The following is a 22,521-nucleotide window of genomic DNA, read 5'->3' as shown; positions in this document are numbered from 1 at the left end:
GTGGATTTACCTGGCATAAAACCTGTTTGGTCTGAGTGAACTAAGTCCAGAATCAGCAAATTGAGTATGTTAGCCAGCATTTTAGCCAAAAGTTTATAATCAATATTTAACAAGCTTATAGGTCTATAAGAGCCGCAGGATAATGGTAGCGTCATAAAAGGATGCCAGAAGACTGCGGCCATCAAAAGCAGACTTGTAACACTCCAGCAGCACAGGAAGAAGCAAATCCTTATATTGAGCGTACACCTCCATAGGGATGCCATCAGGGCCCAGATATTTCCCCATTTGCCATGCCGGACAATGCCTCCGTCAACTCCTCCAGAGTAAAATGGGAGTCAAAAAAAGCACATTGGTCGACAGACAAAGTGGGAAAGGGGATGGAATCAAGATAGTCAGACATCTCCCATTCAGAAACCCCGAGGTTGGAGGTATATAACCTACTATAATACGGGTGGAACCTATCGCGGATGCCCTGGCTATGAGATATCGTGGCACCCGTTTCCGAGCGCACACAAAGAATGGCAGGGGAAGCAGTATTCTGGTGTACCAAGTGGGCCAACAAACTACTCGATTGGTTACCCAGCTCATAAAATCTTTGCTTATTAAAAAAGAGGGACCTACAGGCCTTATCATGCAGGCAGTGTAAGTATTGTCTGTCAGCCAGCAACTACTGGGATCTAGTATCGTCAGTTGGGTTGGCGACATAGGCTGCCTCCAAGGAGGTACACTGAGCTGCCAGACTGGCCTCCAGCAGTGAAGATTCCCGCTTGACAAAGGAAATGGAGGACTTAATGCAACCCCTAAGCTGTGCCTTAGTGGTCTCCCATAAGAGAGAAGGGAAGTATTGGGGGAGTTAACCGCCAAAAAGACTTGCAGCTGGTCAGGTATCCTGTCATTGGGTAAAAATAATTTGAGCCAGAAGGGATGTATACGGTAATTGCGATGCAATCTAGCAGTGTCACCATAGGTCAGCTCTATCAGTAAGGGGGAATGGTCAGAAAGCGCCCTAGGTAAGTAAGAGGCTGAATGCAAAACGGAACATGCCTCAACATTCCCAAAGGCAAAATCAATACGGGACAGGGCATGCCTATGGACAGAGTGACAGGAGAAGAACCTAGAATCAGGAAACAAAAGCCTCCAAAGGTCCTGCCACCCCAGCTCCAGAACCAGCCTGGTCATGGAGGTGGGGCGGAAGGAAGGCAGGGAGTCCGAATCGGTATAAGACCGGTCCAGAGCATGGTTCATTACTTTATTAAAGTCCCTCATACAAAGCACCACTACCTCAGGAAATCTAGATACAAACTGTGTTGCCTTCTGGAGTATAGAAAGGTCAGACGCAGGGGCAAGTACACACCCAGTATTACATATAAGATTGAATCAATCCAAGCCTGCACATACACATAGTGCCCCTCAGGGTCCCTCTCAACCACCCCCGGTTACCACCTAAGGCTACGATGTATTAGAACAGATACCCCTCTAGAGAAGGTTGTATGAGTAGAATGGACAGCCCACTGAACACGGTTTCTGTAACCTCTTCAGATTTTCAGACACCAAGTAGGTCTCCTGGAGACACACAATAGAAGGATTCACTTAACTAATCTGGGGAAAAAATGGAGGAAGACTTGCGCGGATTACCCATACCTCTCACATTCCAGGAAAGGACTTTAAGTAACGCCATAGCGGTCTATGACCCAATAAATACAAGCCTGAAGTATCGGGGCATAGAGGCATGATGACGCACGGCAGATCAGAGAACAATCAAAAACACAAACAGAACAAAACCGTACACCTGCATGCCAGTACCGTGGCTACTAACAACGGGGCAGAAAGCGCACCTAAAACCGATCTTGATCTGGGCACTCTCTCCAGAAATTAGCGCAGTGAAGCTAAATACAGGCAAACAGTAGAGCTGAAAGTACAGAGCCATAACAAATAAACATCCCAGGCCCCTGGGCCTAAGGAGGTAGCAAAGCGTCCAGCTGGTCAATGAAATAAAGAAAAACATGATAGATATAGCAATAGAACAGTGTAACAATAAGACAAAAATCCGAGGTCCATAGGTACGGTCTGGGTGGACGTCTCACCGGTATTTGCAGAGGTTTAGAGGTAAAATAAAAATTTACCCGAAAATATGATTGTATTTTACAAACTAAACCCCTCAAGGAATATATCACTTGGTATAGTGAGCATTTTGAGCCCAAGAGTGCTTCCAAAAATTTAATGTGCAAAGTGAAAATTTTCGTTTTTAAATTAATGCCATTTCAGTGCCGAATAGGATGTGTCCACTTTGAGTAATCAAAAACTGGATATTATATATATTATATTATTTTTGTATACTAACGTGGATACAAAAAGAGTTGTAAATGCAAATAAACTTTCATTTAGGCACACCGCAGGGTCTAAAAAGGAAGGCGTGCCATGCTTTTCACCATTAGCTGCACATTCATTTCTGGAAAATAAATTAATGCAACACCTGGGGAATAAAACTGCTCACTGTACCCCTGGATAAATTTCTTTCGTGATTTAGTTACCAAAATGGGATCAGTCATCAAAGGATTCCTGTTTACTGTCATTTCAGGGTTCATGAAAAAGTGGCATGACGTTTACAAACCTAAGGGGCAGTTCACATGGAGTAAACTGGCGCGCAATCTGGCACATATACACGTGTCAGAGTTTGCACGCTCAAAAAAGATCCCATTGATTTCAATGGGGGTTACGATCGTATACGGTGCGTAATTTTGCAGCAAAATTACGTGCCGTATACGATCGTAACCCCCATTGACGCAAAATTACGGGCGCAAAATTGCACGCCGTATACGATCGTAACCCCCATTGAAATGAATGGGATCTTTTTTGAGCGTGCAAACTGACATGCGTATATATGCCAGATTGCGCGCCAGTTTACTTCGTGTGAACTGCCCCTAAATCTGTCATTTATGTGAGCATAAACTGCTGATTGGGTGCACAGCAGGGAGCAAAAGTGAAAGAGCGCAATTCAACTTTTAAAGGGATCCTACCATTAAAACACTTTTTTTTTTCTCGTTCACATGTCAGAATAGCCTTAAGAAAGGCTATTCGTCTCCGGCCTGCCATTCGGTGAAAAATATGTTTTTTGTTGGAATGGAAATGAGTTCTCTCCCAACACTTGGGGCGTCCCCAATGCTGCCAGAGAACTCTCCAGCACCGCCTCCATCTTCTTCTGGAACGAGGTCCTCACCGCGTCTTCTTCCGGCAGTGTCTTCTAACTTCTAGGCCTCGGGCCTAGGGAAAGCCGACTGAAGACCTCGTTCCAGAAGAAGATGGAGGCAGCGCTGGAGAGTCCTCTGCCCCCAATGCTGATTGAACGCTGAGGCCCGTCCCCAGTGCTGCAAGAGAACTCATTTGCATATCAACAAAAAACATATTTTTCACTGAATGGCGGGCCGGAGACGACTTATAAAGGTAGGAGACGAATAGCCTTTATTAAGGCTATTCCAACATGTGAACGAGAAAAAAAAGTGTTTAAATGGTAGAATCCATTTAAAGTGCTGATTTATTCATTCTTGGACACCAGGCAACATTTGCAGAACCTTTCAGTTGCCCCCCAGTATGAAACCCCACTTTGAAAACTTCACCCCTAAAATAATTGATCAATGGGCCTAGTGAGCATTAGCGTTTAAGATTTCAATGCACTGCAGTTAGTGAAGAGTGAAGAGTACATTGAGTACACAAAATTCCTACTATTTTCCAACAGTTGAGGGGGTATTTTTACTTTTCTGTTGCCAGAGTATGTTTAAGATAAGATAGTCCTTTAATAGTCCCAAAAAAGGGGAAATTCAGTGTGTTACAGCATCATGGATGATACAATAAACTCAGAATAGCAGATAGAAAAGATACTAGGATTCATAGCAACTAAAAAGAAAAAAAGACAGACTTCAGAATCATTTAGTTCTTTGTGCGGAGTGATCTTCGCTTAGCCGGTTGATTATACAGCCTAACCTAGATTGGAAGGAAAGACCTCCGATAGCGCTCTCTCTCACACTTGGGGTGAAGCAGTCTGTCACTGACAGTACTGCTAAGTGCTGTCACGGTCTCATAAATGGGATGCGAGTTGTTCTCCAGCATGGAGCTCACCACGGATAGTATCCTTCTGTCACCCACCACCTGTATTAGGTCCATAGGGCTCTCCAGGACAGAGCTGGCTCTTTTAACCAGCTTGCCAAGACTATTTCTGTCTCTGGCTGGTATGCTACTCCCCCAGCAGGCCACTCCGAAGAAGATGAGCTTATTTAGGGCTTAGATTTAGCAGGAAGAGCTAAACTTTTTATTGGTACTGTTTTGGGGTACATATTTTCTGATCACTTTTAATACCATATTTTGCAGCTTTCTGTTTTATTGCACAGCTTGTTCCAAATGCAGCAATACTAAATATGAATGGATTTTATTTTTAACATAATTCACATTATATAGGAAAGGGGCTTTTTTTGGGGCGGGGGGGATTTTTTAAAAAAAAATTTAAACAATGTTTATGTGCTGTTTTTTTTAAAAAAAAATTTTTATGTTTTTTAGTGTCCTACTAGGCGACTTCTACCAGTAATCTTATGATTTGCTGGTCAGAAGTAGACACTAATACAGTGAAGGAAATAATTATTTGATCCCTTGCTGATTTTTTTTTAAAGAGGCTCTATCAGCAAAATTGCTGTATGAGCCCCACATATGCGTGAATATCCTTTAAAAAGGCTATTCAGGCACCACGAATCTTATTTTAAACTCCCGTCCCGTTTTAAACCAAAACTATAAAAACATATAGGTAAATCATACCTGAACGTGTGTGCAGTAGCTCCGGAGGGAGCGCTACTGTGCATGCGCCGGATTTCAACCAATCGGATTTGAACCACCGGAAGAAGATAAAGATGAAGCCGGGAAGAGCCAGGACCAGAGGGCATCGCCAAAAGAAGAAAGAAGAGGTAGGCGTGCCAGAAGGTGACGTCGTATCGTGCACAACCCCCCCCCTTTCCCGTGCATGCAAAGGTATGATTTACATATATGTTTTTATAGTTTTATTTTAAAACGGGACGGGGGTTTAAAATAAGATTAGCGGTGCCTGAATAGCCTTTTCACGCATATGTGGGACTCATACAGCAAAATTTTGCTGATAGAGCCCCTTTAAATTTGCCCACTGACAAAGACCTGAACAGTATAATTTCAAGGGTAGGCTAATTTTAACAGTTACAGATAGAATATCAAAAATAAAATTCAGAAAATCACATTGTATAAATTTATTTTCCTTTTGCATAGAGAAATATGTATTTGATCCCCTACCAACCATTAAGAGTTCTGGCTCCTACAGACCAGTTAGATGTTCCTAATCAACTCGTTACCTTAATTAAAGACAGCTCAATTAATTAGTCAGACTAATCTCTACAACATGGGAAAGACCATAGAGTTTTCTAAAGATGTCAGGGACAAGATCATAGACCTGCACAAGGATGGAATGGGCTACAAAACCATAAGAAGGAAACAACTGTTGGTGCAATAGTAAGAAAATAGTAGAAATACAAAATGACTGTCAATCTACATCGATTTGGGGCTCCATGCAAAATCTCACCTCGTGGGGAATCCTGAGGAAGATGAGAGATCAGGATAAAACTACCCGGGGCAACTTGTTAATGATCTCAAGACAGCTGGGACCACAGTCACCAAAGAAAACCATTGATAACACATTACGCCATAATGAATTAAAATCCTGCAGTTCCCGCAATGTTCCCCTGCTCAAGAAGGCACATGTGCAGGCCCATCTGAAGTTTGCCATTGAACACCTGGATGATTCTGAGAGTGATTGGAGAAATGCTATGTTTAGAGGAGACAAAAATTGAGCTCTTTAGCATTAACTCAACTCGCTGTGTTTCGAGAAAGAGAAATGCTGCCTATGACCCAAAGAACACTGTCCCTACTGTCAAGCATGAAGATGGAAACATTATTTTTTTGGGTTGATTCTCTGCTAAGGACACAGGACTACTTCACCGCATCAGTGGGAGAATGGGTGGAGCCATGTACCATAAAATCCTGAGTGACCTCCTCCTTCCCTCCGCCAGGACATTAAAAATTGGTTAAGGTTGGGTCTTCCAGCATGACAAAGACCCAAAATATACAGCCAAGACAACAAAGCAGTGACTCAAAAAGAAGTACAAGAGGACAAGCCAGTCTCCATACCTTAATTCCATAGAAGACTTATGGAGAGAGTTAAAGCTACACGTTGCCAAGCGACAGAGATTATGTGCAAAGAGGAGTGGACCAAAATTTCTTTTGACATGTGAACAAACCTCATCATCAACTACAAAATAAAGGATGACTGCTGTGCTTGCCAACAAGGGTTTTGCCACCAAGTATTAAGTCTTGTTTTCCAGAGGGATCAAATACTAATTTCTCTATGCAAAATGCAAATAAATGTATACTATGTGATTTTCTGGATTTTATTTTTGATATTCTCTCTCTCACTATTAAAATTAATTTACCCTTAAAATTATAGACTGCCCATGTCTTTGTCAGTGGGCAAACTTACAAAATCAACAAGAGAACAAATAATTATTTCCTTCACTGTACATGTTGTATTGCAGTGTATACTACTGTCAGCCTGTTGTACAGGCAGAATCAACCAGATACAGTGTTGGCCAAAAGTATTGGCACCCCTGCAATTCTGTCAGATAATACTCATTTTCTTCAAGAAAATGATTGCAAGCACAAACTATTTGGTATTAATATCTTCATTTATTTTGCTTGCAATGAAAAAACACAAAAGAGAATGAAAAAAAAGTCAAATCATTGATCATTTTACACAAAACTCCAAAAATGGGCCAGACAAAAGTATTGGCACCCTTAGCCTAATACTTGGTAGCACAACCTTTAGACAAAATAACTGCGAACAACCGCTTCCAGTAACCATCAATGCGTTTCTTACAATGCTCTGCTGGGATTTTAGACCATTCTTCTTTGGCAAACTGCTCCAGGTCCTTGAGATTTGAAGGGGGCCTTCTCCAAACTGTCATTTTCAGATCTCTCCACAGGTGTTCTATGGGATTCAGGTCTGGACTCATTGCTGGCCACTTTAGAAGTCTCCAGTGCTTTCTCTCAAACCATTTTCTAGTGCTTTTTGAAGTGTGTTTTGGGTCATTGTGCTGCTGGAAGACCCATGACCTCTGAGGGAGAACTAGATTTCTGACACTGGGCCCTACATTATGCTGCAAAATTTGTTGGTAGTCTTCAGACTTCATAATGCCATGCACACGGTCAAGCAGTCCAGTGCCAGAGGCAGCAAAGCAACCCCAAAATATCAGGGAACCTCTGCCATGTTTGACTGTAGGGACCGTGTTCTTTTCTTTGAAGGCCTCTTTTTTTTTTTTTCCTGTAAACTCTATGTTGATGCCTTTTCCCAAAAAGCTCTACTTTTGTCTCATCTGACCAGAGAACATTCTTCCAAAACATTTTTGGCATTCTCAGGTAAGTTTTGGCGAACTCCAACCTGGCTTTTTTAAGTCTCTGGGTAAGAAGTGGGGTCTTCCTGGGTATCCTACCATACAGTCCCTTTTCATTTAGACGCTGACAGGTAGTACGGATTAACACAGTTGTACCCTCGGACTGCAGGGCAGCTTCAACTTGTTTGGATGTTAGCTGAGGTTCTTTATCCACCATCCGCACAATTTTGCGTTGAAATCTCTCATCAATTTTTTTTTCCATCCACATCTAGGTAGGTTAGCCACAGTGCCATTGGCTTTAAACTTCTTGATGACACTGCGCACGGTAGACACAGGAACATTCAGGTCTTTGGAGATGGACTTGTAGCCTTGTTCATGCTTCCTCACAATTTGCTTCTCAAGTCCTCAGACAGTTCTTTGGTCTTCTTTCTTTTCTCCATGCTCAATGTGGTACACACAAGGACACAGGACAGAGGTTGAGTCAACTTTAATCCATTTCAACTGGCTGCAAGTGTGATTTAGTTATTGCCACCACCTGTTAGGTGCCTCAGATAAGTAACAGGTGCTGTTAATTACACAAATTAGAGAAGCATCACATGATTTTTCAAACAGTGCCAATACTTTTGTCCACCCCCTTTTTATGTTTGGTGTGGAATTATATCCAATTTGGCTTTTTGACAATTCTTTTTGTGGTTTTCCATTGAAGACAATTTCTTCATAAAAAAAAAAAAAAAAATGAAGATAAAAAAACAAAACAAAGAATTTGTGATTGCAATCATTTTCTGGAAGAAAAAGAGTATTATCTGACAGAATTGCAGGGGTGCCAATACTTTTGGCCAACGCTGTATGTTCTTTGACAGACCTAGGGTCACTGATCATACCCCACTTTACCACAAACAGATATCAGAACCTCCTAAACACACACATCACCAAGTGGTTAAATAGGGACTGTTTCAATTTACTTTGCAATATCTCTGAACAGAAACTCCTCTTCTGTGATTATTAGGCTGTTTTTATACTCTTCCTTTTCTTCATTCACCCTGAAGATCCCTGCTTTATCCCCAGACAAATGAAATTAAAGTAGAGTCTTTGTTCTTGGTATTATAGTGATGTCATGTGTTAAACAAGTTACACATATTCAACATTATACACAAGAAAGTTCTAAAGATTAATTTTTGGAGTTAATGCCATCTCAAAACAATTTATGAAAAAACAATATTCAGTTCTTCACCAATTTATTCTTTCATAATAAAAACTAAATTTCTATTCTAACATTAAATCATAAAGTCCTATGTGTCCAGCAAAAAAGATAGGGATAAAAAAAAAAAAAAAAAAAGCCTCTGAAACACAAAAAGGTTTGCTATTCTGAACTCAAAGAACCTTAGAGTAGGTTTCAGGAAAGCATGCTTTTATTCTCCAGCGTTATAATCTGACTTATGTTTAATGCTTTTCAGAACATATCTGAGCTGCAATCAGTTGGCTTTTCTTATTGTCGCTGTGTTCTGGTTATAAAAGGACCCCAGATTTCCTGGCAGCTGTGCTGAGGAAAAACTACGTTAACATGCATGCCAACCAAGAGCTACTGCATTGTAAAGGTGGGGAATGAACAGTTGAAAATGACCATTATAAAAAAATACAGCCATTAGTTATGCTAACATGTTAAATTATATAGGCAATATGGAATACAGTACAGAATTAAGATAGTACAGAACTATATAAAAGAGAATTAAAAAATACATATATATATCATTCCTCTTATACAAATACTTTACTGGGCTTACCCTTCTGACCACCAAGATAAGAGTCTCCCATTTTTAGGGCACTGCCAACGTAATCTTTTCCAAAACAAATTTTAAATATTAAATGTAATGTTTGATTTCTTCAATGCAGCTTGTCTGGATGCTCTTAAGTTGAAGCAACACCAAAATGAATTAATCTGGAATTAGCAAAAGGCTTTACATGCTAAAGCCAAGGTTGACTTTAAGTAGCCTTGATGGAGGGGAGGGAGGATAAAGGACACTGTCTTATTTCATTTTGTAGGAAACATCAATCTAATTTAGGCATGTAGTTATTGTTGAGGTCAAGTACCAATTAAGCCAAATCATAAAGTTAGGTAATAAAGAATTAACATATAAGATAATAAATAAGCAAGATATTATTTTAAAGGGGCTCTATCAGCAAAATCATGCTGATAGAGCCCCACATATGCCTGAATAGCCTTTAAAAAGGCTATTCAGGCACCGTAAATGTTATATTAAACTACCCCCCCCCCCCTTTTTTTAAATAATAACCTAAAAAAGAATGTGCTCTACTTACGTATCGTGCACGCTGGGCAGGCATTCAGTGTGTGCCTTCATCTTCATCCACGCCTCTTCTTCCTCCGATGTCCTCGGGTCCCGTCCTCCTCTGGCGCTCGCGAACGGACATTGATAAAAAAATAAAAAGCCTGGGCTCATGCGCAGTAGCCGTAGTAGAAGCCGCATGATACTGCGCATGCGCCCAGGCCATTTTTTTTTATCAATGTCCGTTCGCGAGCGCCGGAGGAAGACGGGACCCGAGGACATCGAAGGAAGAAGAGGCGTGGATGAAGATGAAGACACACCCTGAATGCCCGCCCAGCGTGCACGATCCGTAAGTAGAGCACATTCTTTTTTAGGTTATTATTTTAAAACGGGGGGGGGGGGGGCGTATAACATTTACGCTGCCTGAATAGCCTTTTTAAAGGCTATTCACGCATATGTGGGGCTCTATCAGCATGATTTTGCTGATAGAGCCCCTTTTAAGGGATGCAGTCGGAGATTCTTGGTGTGAACGTAGGGTCCCAACCCTTGATACACTTTGAAGAAATGAACGTCACACTTGAGTTGTGCAGAAATATGTATGCTTATTTATTCACACAAGTAAAGTTAAACGTTTTTCGGTATAAAATACCTTCTTCAGACTCTTAACACGAGGTGTCAATAGCACGAGAGGGATATCCCCTTGTAATAGGATGAAAGTCAGCATGAACTCCGTTTGTTTCCATTCAGGGTCCGCTGGTAATGTGAAGAAAACAGAGTTCATACTGACTTTCATCCTATTACAAGGGGATATCCCTCTCGTGCTATTGACACCTCGTATTAAGAGTCTGAAGAATGTATTTTATACCGAAAAACGTTTAACTCTACTTGTGTGAATAAATAAGCATACATATTTCTGCACAACTCAAGTGTGACGTTCATTTCTTCTAAGCAAGATATTAATTATTTCAACATGCTGAGAAATGTAGATAAGGCAAAAAGCTTAAATTATATCTATTGCCCCTGCAATTGTTTTACAAAACAACTTCCCACTAGCTTCAAAATACTTGCATGCAATAATCTTTAACACAGTCATCAGATCGCCCTGCATGACTAAAGCATTCAGATTCTGACCCAAGAAGAGCTTTCATATCTGTCAACTGTTGCAATTTTCTTACAGGATTTGTTTTTACGGTGTTAACTGTGCAGCCAAAATGACATGTCATCTCTATTCTATGTTTTGGTACGATTCTGGAGATACCAAATTTAGGGTGCATTCACACTGAGTAAACGCTAGCTTATTCTGAACGTAAAACACGTTCAGAATAAGCGGCGTCTAAAGCAGCTCCATTCATTTCTATGGGAGCGGGGATACGAGCGCTCCCCATAAAAATGAATGGGCTGCTTCTTTCACTCCGTGCAGTCCCATTGAAGTGAATGGGGAGTGCCGGCGTGTACGCTCCGGCATGAGCAGAGCTTGCCGTATACGCCGGCACTCCCCATTCACTTCAATGGGACTGCACAGAGTGAAAGAAGCAGCCCATTCATTTCTATGGGGAGCGCTCGTATCCCCGCTCCCATAGAAATGAATGGAGCTGCTTTAGACACCGCTTATTCTGAACGTGTTTTACGTTCAGAATAAGCTAGCGTTTACTCAGTGTGAATTCACCCTTATATAGTTTTATTTACATTTTGACCCCTTAAAGGGATCCTATCATAGAAACCCTTTTTTATGAGTAACATGTCGAAATATCCTTAAGAAAGGCTGTTCTATCTCTCGGCGCCACCGTTTCGTACGAATCCCGATTCTTGTCAGTATGCAAATGAGTTCTCTGGCAGCATTGGGGGCGGGCCCCAGCATTCAAACAGCACTGGTGGCATCCCCAATGCTGCCAGAGAACTCTCTCCAGCGCCGCCTCCATCTGTGTCAGCAGCGTCTTCTTCATCCTCTTCTTCCAGCGCAGGTTCACGACTTCTAGGCCTCGGGCAGAGCAGACTGCGCATGCCCAAAGGCCATGAAAATTTTTTTTTTTTTGCACTATTAGACCCCCTAGGGGTCTTGAACCCCAGGGGTTCTGATCACTAATGCAATGCATTACAATGCTAATGCATTGCAACACACTGTAAAAAAAATTGTCATTTCTTTTGCAGGTTGCATAGAGCAGCCTGGAAAGGAAAAGCACTGCAGACAGGCCGGGGAGCTTTTACAAGGCTCCCTGCTGTCATGCCAAAGTGACATCGGCCCTGGAGCTTGCTCCAGGCGCCAATCACCGGCAAAACGGTGGCACCCATGCGCCACCGGGAAAATGGTGCCTTTGTCAGCTTTGACTGAGGCGCCTAAGGAGTTAATGTCCCCGATCCGTGCAGGCACCGACAGGGGCATTAGTGCCGGATGTCTACTGTGTAAAACAGTAGACACTTGGCAGCTATAGCCATAGTTAAACACCGACATCCACCGTACTAGTATGTTGGGAAGGAGTTAGAAGAAAGAAGGGGAGGATCCAGCAGAAGATAGAGGCGGTGCAGGATCCTGTTCTCGGGCAGCGGTGGGGACGCCCACGCCCCCCATCGCTGCCAAAGAACTAATTTACATACCAGTAAAAACCGGTATTACTAAGGAACGGCGCGGCAGAGATTCCATCTAAAGGTAAGAGACAAATAGCCTTTCTAAAGGCTATTCCGACGTGTTAGCCACAGAAAAAGAGATTTTTAATGTTAGAATCCCTTTAAGGGCCTTTAACTTAATTTGGAAGGGCTCACGTGAAGGGCCAGAAAAGTATCGTATTTTTCGGACTATAAGACGCACTTTTTTTCCTGTACAGGAGACCCGATAACTATGGCAATCCCTCTGCAAGAGCGGCCACAAGTCTTAAAAGCTAATGCCCGCGATCAGGCATTACTACTACTGGTGTTACTACTAGCTAACCTGTTATTGTGCCACACGGGAGCCTCCCCTGACCAGCCTCGATAGTAATATTGAGCATCTCCCATAGACTGCGATACAATTGTATTGCAGTCTATGGGATTTGCAATCAAACGATTGCAAGTTCAAAATTATATTTTTATATATATATATATATATATATATATATATATATATATATATATATATATATTTATTTCAAATATCATCCCCGTTTCCCTAGAATACATATAAAACAAAAGCCATTACTGTTGAAGCACATACACATTTAGTATCCGTGTCCGAAAATCCCCGGTTCTATTATATTATTGTTATTAAATATTTTACACATTTTTTTTGCTTCAAAATTTTTTTTCCCTATTTTCCTGCTCTAAAACCTTAGTGCGTCTTATGGTCCGGTGCATATAGTCCGAAAAATACGGTAATTTTTGGAGGGCTCACCACATTACACACACATAAACAATGATAGTTAAGGGTGGGGGCTTTTGGATTTCCCATTGCCTATGCCATCTGTGGTTGTCCTGGGCAACATGATTAAAGGGGTGCATGCTAAAGTTTCTTTAGCTTTTAATTTGTGTTTCTGTCCATACTATTGTGAAGGAAAGAAGGTTTCCAAGTATTTTTCCACTTTCATAGAGGTTCTATTGAGTTTGGTGTCTAGTTGATAGGCTGTGATATTGGGGTAATACTGGGACTTGGGCGTGTTGAATGCACCCAGGCATGCTTCCCCTGCTGTCCCAGTTGCATTCCAGAGGTGTTGGCATCATTTCCTGGGGTGTCATTGTGGACTTGGTGACTCTGCTTAGTCGAATTGTGGTTTCCCCTGAAACGAGCCTAGTTTCCCCATAGACTATAATGAGATTAGATATTTAGTCGAATATTGAGGGGCTACTCGAAACGAATATCGAATATTTCACTACTCGCTCATCTCTAGTAAACATGTGTCAGAGTCAGCGCTTCAAAACAGAATCCCATTGACTTAAATGGGTTCCGTCTTAAGCGCGCTACACAATTAAATCAATGGGTTGATTTCAATGTGTTACGCACATTAAACGGAACCCATTGAAGTCAATGGTATTCTGTTTTGAAGCGCTGACTCTGACACGTGTATACGTGTCAGAATGAGCGACGTGTTACATCGTGGGAACGGGCCCTTACAGAGATAACGAAGCTGTCCTGCTAGGTAGCACTTTCTAAGGAATCAACGATAGCAAAATAAAACATTTAAACACTTGTGTGTCAAGGTTTCTTGATGAATCTAATTGTGTCACAAGTCAGGTGCATCTCCTGAGGACGTATATGTGCCTGCCAGAGTCTAAGAAAAGAAAACACCATGTTCCTCTTCCATAGAGAGCCTATTCCTAGACAAGAAACTACAGGCACCGCAAGAGACTATGGCAACGCAAGAGACTATGGCAACAAACCTCCATAATAGTTGCAGTGAACAGACGTCTTCCAGAAACAGGGACATGCTTTATAACTCTGCGGCCTCTTAATTAGGTTGTCCGTTCTCTCGGGGACATTCATACAGAGTATTTTGGTGTGGGATCTGAGATGGAATCCGCATCAAAATACACGCTGGAAAAAAGCCTTCCACGTGAAAAAAGGAACCCATTGAAGTCAATGGGAGGCTTTTTTCCCGTGCGGATTCCACGTCAGATCCCCGCACAGAAACTCCATGTGAATGCCCCCTTAAGCGCAGTCCCCGCCACACAGGGCATGGGACATCACAGCCTATGAGGACTTGTAATAGGCCAAGCAGCAATTAGGCTGGACAACCTCTTTAAGTCTATAGCACACACAGTGAAGAACAGATACAGAAACACTGAGCCCAATAATGGTTCTAACAAACCAAGCCTAGCTCATCCTCTTCCAAGGGGTTCTGCTCAGCTTTCCATGCACTTTTTAAAAATAAGTTTTGCATGTTCAATTAGTTTGCTAAATGAAATACTCAGGATGGCCGTCCAGTGCTAGGTCAATATGCATAGAATATATTAGTAGATTTTATGATGTTTGTCTGTTATGGGCTTCCTTACAGATGCATCCATGGAATGTATTCCATTTGCAACCAGGGAAGGGGTCCTTTCAAATTAAACTCAAATTAAATTGTGCTTTATGAATAAGGTAATGGTTTAGAGATATCATCAGATCAAAAACCAATTTATGCAACTTTCTCTTTAATGGTGAATTCAGTCTTGATCTGGACAACATTCGTAACCCCTTCCCGCCGATGGCACTTTCTGATGCTCCCCAACCAAGCATCAGCCATCTGCCAAGCCAAAACCCCCAACATGCCCTGAACAAGGCTCAAATAAAAGGAGTCATTGAGAGAGACAAAGACCGGTACATCGAGGAATGGAGAAGCGCAATAAATAACTCCAAGAAACTCACCGTGTACGAGTCATTGCAAAGGGACTACGCCATGGCCACCTACCTGGAGAGAATACGCCACCCCAAACAGATAGACCCTGAGCCGGTACAGACTAAGCGCCCACAACCTGGAGATGGAGACGGGGAGACACAGGCAGACGTACAAGCCATGGGAGAACAGACTGTGTCAGCACTTTGACCAGGGAGCCCTAGAAGAAGAGACCCACTTCCTGCTACACTGCACCAAATACTCAGCTGTGAGGGCCGTCTACTTCCAAAGACTCTCTGCCCACATCCCAGACTTCATATCTGCAGACAAGAAGAAGAAACTCTACATCCTACTGGGTAAAGAAGAGGCCACTGTGGAGATTGCTGCCCAATATGTGTCCAGCTGTCACCAAACAAGAGGAAGATGAGACTCCACGTACTGTTATACCCCAAATCAACCACCCTCATACCCACCACTCCCCCCCCCCCCAGACTCCAACTCCCCCCACCCCCACCCCCACTTTACTAGCTTTGGCACTGTCAAATATCTGTTTGAACGTGCCAATAAAGCCTGTTTGATTTGATCTGACTTCCTGACCAAGCTCAGTTTTTCAAAACTGACATGTGTCACTTTAATGTGGCAATAACTTTGGAACGCTTTAACTTACCAAAGTGGTTTTGAGAATGTTTTTTCGTAACACATTATACTTCATGTTAGTGGTAAATTTTGGTCGATATGTTTTGTGTTTAATTATGAAAAAAGAGGAAATTTGGTGGAAATTTTGAAAAAATATGCATTTTATAAAGTTTGAAATGATGTGCATTACATACAGATAGTCAGACCGTCAAAATTATATCATAAATCTCATGCCCCAGAGTTATGAAGGGGTTTTGAAAGACCCTTGTATTAAAACCCCCCATAAATCACCCCATTTTCAAAACTGCACCCCTTAAATCAGCCAAAACAACATATCAAGTATTTCAACCCTATAAGTGCTTAACAGAAATTAAGACAAAATGGAGGTGAAATTTTCAAATTTTATTTTATTTTACTAATTTTTTCGTTTAGCCCTAGAATTTGCACATTCACAAGGGGTTAAAGGAGAAAACGCATCCCACAATTTGTTATGCAAGTTCTCCCGACTACCTTAGTACCCTACTTTTGGGTGTAAACTAATATATGGACGCACAGTTAGACACAGAAGGGAGGGCTTGAGGTGTCAAAACAGTGGAAACCTCTAGAAAGTGACCCCATTTTGAAAACCACACCCCTCAAAGAATTTATCAAGTGATGTAGTGAGCATTAGTAACCCAGAAGTGAATATGTAAACTGTGCGGAGTAAATTGGGTACACCAAATCCCATTCTATTTTCCCACTAGCTCCTATGACACGGACGGGGAAGAGGAGAATTCTGGGGGACCAGCGCTGGTGTATTCTCTCTCATAAGCTCTAAATATGGGGTGGCCCCTGAAAACGCTCGCACAGCATATACATTTCCTTCTAGTCGCAGCCACTTATGTCCTAATGATTTGGCGACTTTTGGGGTTTTTGTCTTCACATTGTACAAGCTAGATTTTTATTTTCTGGCAATGTGGCCATATGAGGGCTTGGTGTTTGCGGTATTAGATGTGCTTTTCAATGCCACCATTTTGGGGTGCCTGTAACTTATTGACTACATTTTATTAACTCTTTCTGGGTGGGATGTAAAAGGAAACATCAATTCTAGCATTGCTTTTAGCATTTTTTTTTTCCCCGTGCAGCGTACATTTTGTAAGGGAAAGGTGGTGACTAATCATTATTTTGTGCGGTTTTCTACATTTTTTTTTTTTATGATGTTCGCCGTTCGGGTTAAATAATGTTTTAAATTTATTGTTCAGGTTATTATGGACGCGGTGATACCAAATATGTAATGTTTTTTTCTATTTTTTTTTTTTTATTTTACATAAAACATTTTATATGGGAAAAAGGGATTTTTGGGGCTTTATTTATATCAAATTTTTTTAAAAACTTTTTTATTTTTACTTTTTTTATAACTTTTTTTTTTCTATCCCCATGGGAGATTGAAGCAGAGATCTGCTGATCTCTGCTTCACTAGATGTAGCTGCAATACACGTGACCTTCCATGTCCTCAGGCACAGGTTTTATACACCACTAGAAAGCAGACAGTGCAGCACAGTGGCTGGGCGGTAAGTGACAGTACAGCGCTATGGACTCTACTGTCCGGAAGGACGTTCCTCACAGATTGTCAGAAACGCCCTTCAGATACTGAAGAGCTACGGTAATGGCACAGATAGCTGTTCACCAGGGGCACATAATGGGAAAGCCAATAGTGCGCTGAATTTGGTGCACTGTCGACTTTCTAGCAGTATACAAAACTGCAGGTGCCCGAGCACATGAAAGGTCCTCTTTAAGAAAAAGCAGATTGGAAGAAAAAAAAAAAAACTGAGGCCAAATCCACAAAAAATAAAAATAAAATAAATTTCCCTTTTGCTTTCAGAAATTCCAGAGAGAAAATTTTAAGGATAAAGGAAAAGGGGGTAGATGAAGTAATTTCCAGGGGTTTTCTCTTCAACAACTCCAACTCTGCTCCCCTTTCCCTATATACACTGCTCAAAAACCATCCGCAACCTCATCAGGAGCATGCCCAGGCATTGTAGGGAGGTCATACAGGCATGTGGAGGTACACACACTACTGAGCCTCATTTTGACATGTTTTAAAGGGGTTGTCCCATCACAAGGATCCTATCTATACTGCTTGATAATGTGAATGTAAGACTTTTCCTAAATACATTGCTTCAGCAAAACTGCTTTGTTTGTCCACGAGCTTACTTTATTCACTTCTCTGTTGACACATCCCTTAACTTATCTGGTCAAAAGTCAAGTGATGTACCTGCTGCTCTCAGGGGGGAGGGAGGAGGGGCTAAGAGCCCGGGAGCGAGCCTGGAAGGGGGGGGGGGGGGTAGTTTACACTTGGGGGGGGGGGAGGGGCGCCAATACAGACCCGGCATCCGCTGTAATAGAGAGGGATGCCGGGGAGTGTAGAAGCCGGCACAGGTGCTTGCAACATCGCTACGCTCCTGCCCTGCATGAAGCCAGCAGCGGCAGGAGCGATGCTGCTATTCCGGAGGGGAGGGGAGGGGCGGAGGAGCGGAATAGCCCGTGCAGACAATGTAAAACGGTGTTGATTCTGACACTTAAACTCGTGTCAGAATCAGCGCTGCAAAACAGAATCCCATTGAGTTCAATGGGTTCTGTCTTACGCGCTACACATTGAAATCAATGAGAGGCTTTTTAACCCATTGATTTAAATGTGTTACGCTCGTTAAACAGAACCCATTGAGGTCAATGGGATTCTGTTTTGAAGCGCTGATTCTGACACAAGTACACATGTCAGAATCAATGCTGCATTACATCATGTGCACAGGCCCTAACAATGACCAACTGGCAAAGTGGGATAGAGGGCCCTGCTTGCAAAGGGCATACAGTCTATGAGAAAAGAGAGATAGAAACAGATGGTGAGGGGAGTTGTTGTTCAGATAGCAGTGTGGTGACAGTAGCGTTATTGGGGGTTGTAGGTTTTCCTGAATAGGTGAGTCTTCAGGGCATTCTTGCACTTTATAATTGTGGGGGTCAATCTTATGAATCTTGGTAAGGAGTTCCAGAGTATGGGGGACGCACAGGAGAAATTTTAGAGACGGTTATGTGAAGAGCGGATAAGAACACAACGGAGTAGGTGGTCTTTGGAGGATCGGAGATTACGTGTGGGCAGGTAGCAGGAGATTAGGTCAGAGATATATGTAGGGGACAAGTTTTGGATGGCTTTGTATGTCAGCGTTATTAACTTGAACTCTATTCGCTGGGCAATGGGTAGCCAGTGAAGGGACTGGCAGAGGGAAGCAACCGATGAAGAACGGGAGGAGAGGTGTATTAAGCGAGCAGCACAGTTTAATGTGTACTGGAGAAGGGTGAGAGTATTCACTGGGAGGCCACAGAAAAGGATGTTACAGTACCGCTAAGATTACTAAGCGGGAGATTATGAGGGCATGGACCTTGTAGTTTCAGGTGTGAGGAAGAAGCGGATTCGATGGACGTTCTTGAGTTGGAGGCGGCAGGAGGTGTTGAGGGTTTGGGTCCAAGGTTATCCCAAGGCAACGGACCCATGGGACAGGGTTAAGTGTGGTTCCACTAACTTTGATATATGGATCAGGTAGAGGGGCCGTACGAGGTGGAGCAAAGATGAAGGTGGATGCAGAGTCTATAAAGATGGCAGCCAATCTGCCAGCAGCATTGCCAGTTAAATCCACACCTAGCTTTTCTACAACCTATGGCCACAGTCCATTCACACAGAGAAAAATGGTAAGCAAGTAAGGACTCTCCACTCCACTACATACAAAAAAAATATTGTAGAATTCATTGTCTTGGACCTGTTATATACCATAGATGGCAGGCTTTGTAAACAAGTTGACTACTAGCCTGCATAGGAAAGGGAAGCCAATTTATTATGCTCCTCTATTTTATGAACACTAAAATTACAACAGTGGGTCTATGGTGTCAGTATATTACACTAACAGTAGAATTCTGTTCATATTCTCTTTTTTTTTGCAGTGGGGTCTATATCCAGAGTTTATGTAGAGCACTTCAGATTCTAGGAGACATTGCTAATCATTTTAGTTCAATCAATTCCATAATATAGGTTTTATACTATTTTTTTTTTCCATGAATGGGAAATCTTTAGGTTATAGGTTTGCCAATAGACCTAGAAAGTGAAATTTTGATTAATTGTGCCTACCACAATATGAGGGTTACCAGTATTTCCTTTTTGAGGTGACAATGCAAACTTCTCTGGTCTCTCTGTGAAACAGTATCGCACACACTCATCTCTCCCAAAACAGCCAAGAGACTGCTGCATGAAGGGGTGGCCTCCCGGAGTCCAAGAGGAATGGGCCAACGCATTGCTCCAGCATCTCCTGCCGGTCAGCTCTTATTTGGTCACTACAGATCAGCAGCATCACGAAAAGGAGCGCCAACAGCACGTTTTGTGACCACAAATAAGGGGCATATCATGGCCCAAAATGGCATGGCGAGTTGTGACACATGAGAACCTTCACACCGAACTTAGCGCGCTGACCCGAGCCGAAACCTCCCTTAGAACATTACACAAGTTCATTGGTCTGAAGGATTAGCTAAAACAACGGTCACTTCATAGTTAAATTCTCCACACTGAAAAGCAAATTTTGGGCGACCAACTCTTTTTCACCAATTCCAAAACAGTGTTTAAGAATAAACGCTTGAAAACTTCACAAACAGGCAAACTGATCGAGCAAAAACGCACCCGTAAAGTAACGAAGTTTAAAAACGCAAAGTCAAATCATGTCATACACTCACCTTCCGAACTAACAGTGTCATACACATCCTGAGAGCTCTGCGTGGAGTCGTGATAATCCACGTAGTTAATTCCTTCAACCGAACAATAATCATCTTTTTGCCTCTCGGTTACCGGGACCACAGTAAAATGAGGCATTATTGGTTTCTCTAAAGTATAAAGATATTTTGTCAATAAGCAAACGCGTCCCCGCTCCACAGAGATTCCAAGCTCATCGCCTCACTTCCTCCCAGAGAGTTCACAGACTCCACCAAACCCCTCCCTTACATTAGCGAATGGAGAGCAAGTCGACACGTTACAAGAGGAAGAGCTGAATTTGGCATCTCATCGCAGCAGTGCTGTTCTTCACATCACAAGTTACTTTGGGTTACTTGGATTATATCACAAGTACATTATTTTTACCATAGGTTGAAAAGAAGGATAGCAATTTTAATTTAGCAATTGTAATAAATTCATTTTTTTAAACAGCCATATAAAGGAAATAGAGATGAGCGAGTACTGTTCGGATCAGCCAATCCGAACAGCACGCACGCATTGAAATGAATGGACGTAGCCGGCACGCGGGGGGCTAAGCGGCCGGCCGGCCGGCGTCAAAGCGTAAGTACCAGGTGCTTCCATTCATTTCAATGCGTGCGTGCTGTTCGGATCGGCTGATCCAAACAGTACTCGCTCATCTCTAAAAGGAAATCCTATCCTTCCTAGCCTACTAATAGGCCCCTTCACACGGAGTAAACGCGCGTGTATTTTGGCAAAATACACATGTAAAAATAAGACTCCCATTGACTTCAATGACATTTTACACGTGTATTTTGACGTGTTTTTTTTACACGTGTAAAAAAAATGCCATTGTCTGATTTTTACACGTTTAGGGTGCATTCACACTACGTAACGCCAGCGTGTATCACAGCCATACACGCCGGCGCTACAGCAGGGCTGCCGAACACTTCCCATTCATTTCTATGGGAGCCGGCATGCGAAATGAATGGAAAAAAGCAGTCCATTCATTTCTATGGGGAGCGCTCGCATGCCGGCTCCCATAGAAATGAATGGGAAGTGTTCGGCAGCCCTGCTGTAGCGCCGGCATGTACGGCTGTGATACACGCTGGCGTTACGTAGTGTGAATGCACCCGTATTTTGCCAAAATACACACGCGTTTACTCCGTGTGAAGGGGCCCTAAATGTGAAAGTTTGTGTGTTCGGTTTGTTAGTCAAAAACACCTGAACAAATTTGAATGAAATTTGGCACATAGATAGTTTGTAACCTCGATTAACATATAGGCAGTGGCGTAGCTAGGAATGACGGGGCCCCATGGCGAACTTTTGACATGGGGCCCCCTTCCTGACTGACACCAAAGACCTTGACCGACCCCCCGCCGCATTCCTGCGCACTCTATTATGCCCCATAGTGGCCCCTGCACACAGCATTATGCCCCATAGTGGCCCCTGCACATACAATTATGCCCCATAGTGGCCCCTGCACACACTATTATGCCCCATAATGAAAACCCATGAACAATTATTATACTGTGGGGTCTTTTCAGACCCCAGAGTATAATAATTGGAGACCCTGAAGGTAACCGCATTTTAATGCGTATAGGTTTCTTTTTGGGGAGTGTCTAAGCAGACTCCACGAACGGAAACCTGTGTACAGATGTGAACTGGGCCTAAGCATCACATTATAAAATACAATTCAAGTATGTATAATAGTAGACATGTATAGAAGCAAATACAGATAGATCGACATGTTGGGTGAACACCCTAGGGTAATTGCCATCAGTATCCGAATCTGGAAAAGATGTATTATGTCACGAGCTCGGGAGAACACAGACATACCCTCAGATGCTGTATTCAAGTGATCTCATTAAATGGCGGGAAAACAGGTAGTTTAAGTACAATAAAGACAAAGAGCTGGCTTGGCTATTTTAATTAGTATAACATGATTGGTTATAGAGTTATAAGATAAGGCTGGCACATGACTATTGGCTGAGGCCTAATGTAATTTACATCTCATTATAACTTTCCAAACTGGGATGGACTTTCTCATGAAACAAAGAAGGATACAAAACACTTATGTGTGAGCTGACATCTTAGATGTATATATCATGGCAAAAGAGATAAGATGACCT

At 42.4% G+C, this 22,521-nt stretch overlaps 1 protein-coding gene across 2 annotated transcripts in view; it reads right to left on the bottom strand.

Annotated features, from left to right (window-relative positions):
• SLC12A4 (solute carrier family 12 member 4) overlaps positions 1–20,613 on the bottom strand; it is a 154,068-nt gene extending 133,455 nt beyond the window's left edge. For both annotated transcript variants that reach the window (XM_075281777.1, XM_075281778.1), the window contains exon 1: positions 20,398–20,613. In XM_075281777.1, coding sequence (XP_075137878.1) covers positions 20,398–20,533 — 136 coding nt within the window. In that variant the 5' untranslated portion in view covers positions 20,534–20,613. The remainder of the gene's footprint in view (positions 1–20,397) is intronic.
• Positions 20,614–22,521: the final 1,908 nt, after the last annotated feature.

Source organism: Leptodactylus fuscus, chromosome 7 (assembly GCF_031893055.1).
Source record: "Leptodactylus fuscus isolate aLepFus1 chromosome 7, aLepFus1.hap2, whole genome shotgun sequence".
NCBI classification, from domain to species: Eukaryota; Metazoa; Chordata; class Amphibia; order Anura; family Leptodactylidae; genus Leptodactylus; species Leptodactylus fuscus.
The sequence above is the reverse complement of the archived record's forward strand: the minus strand, read 5'-3'. Positions and strand labels throughout refer to the sequence as shown.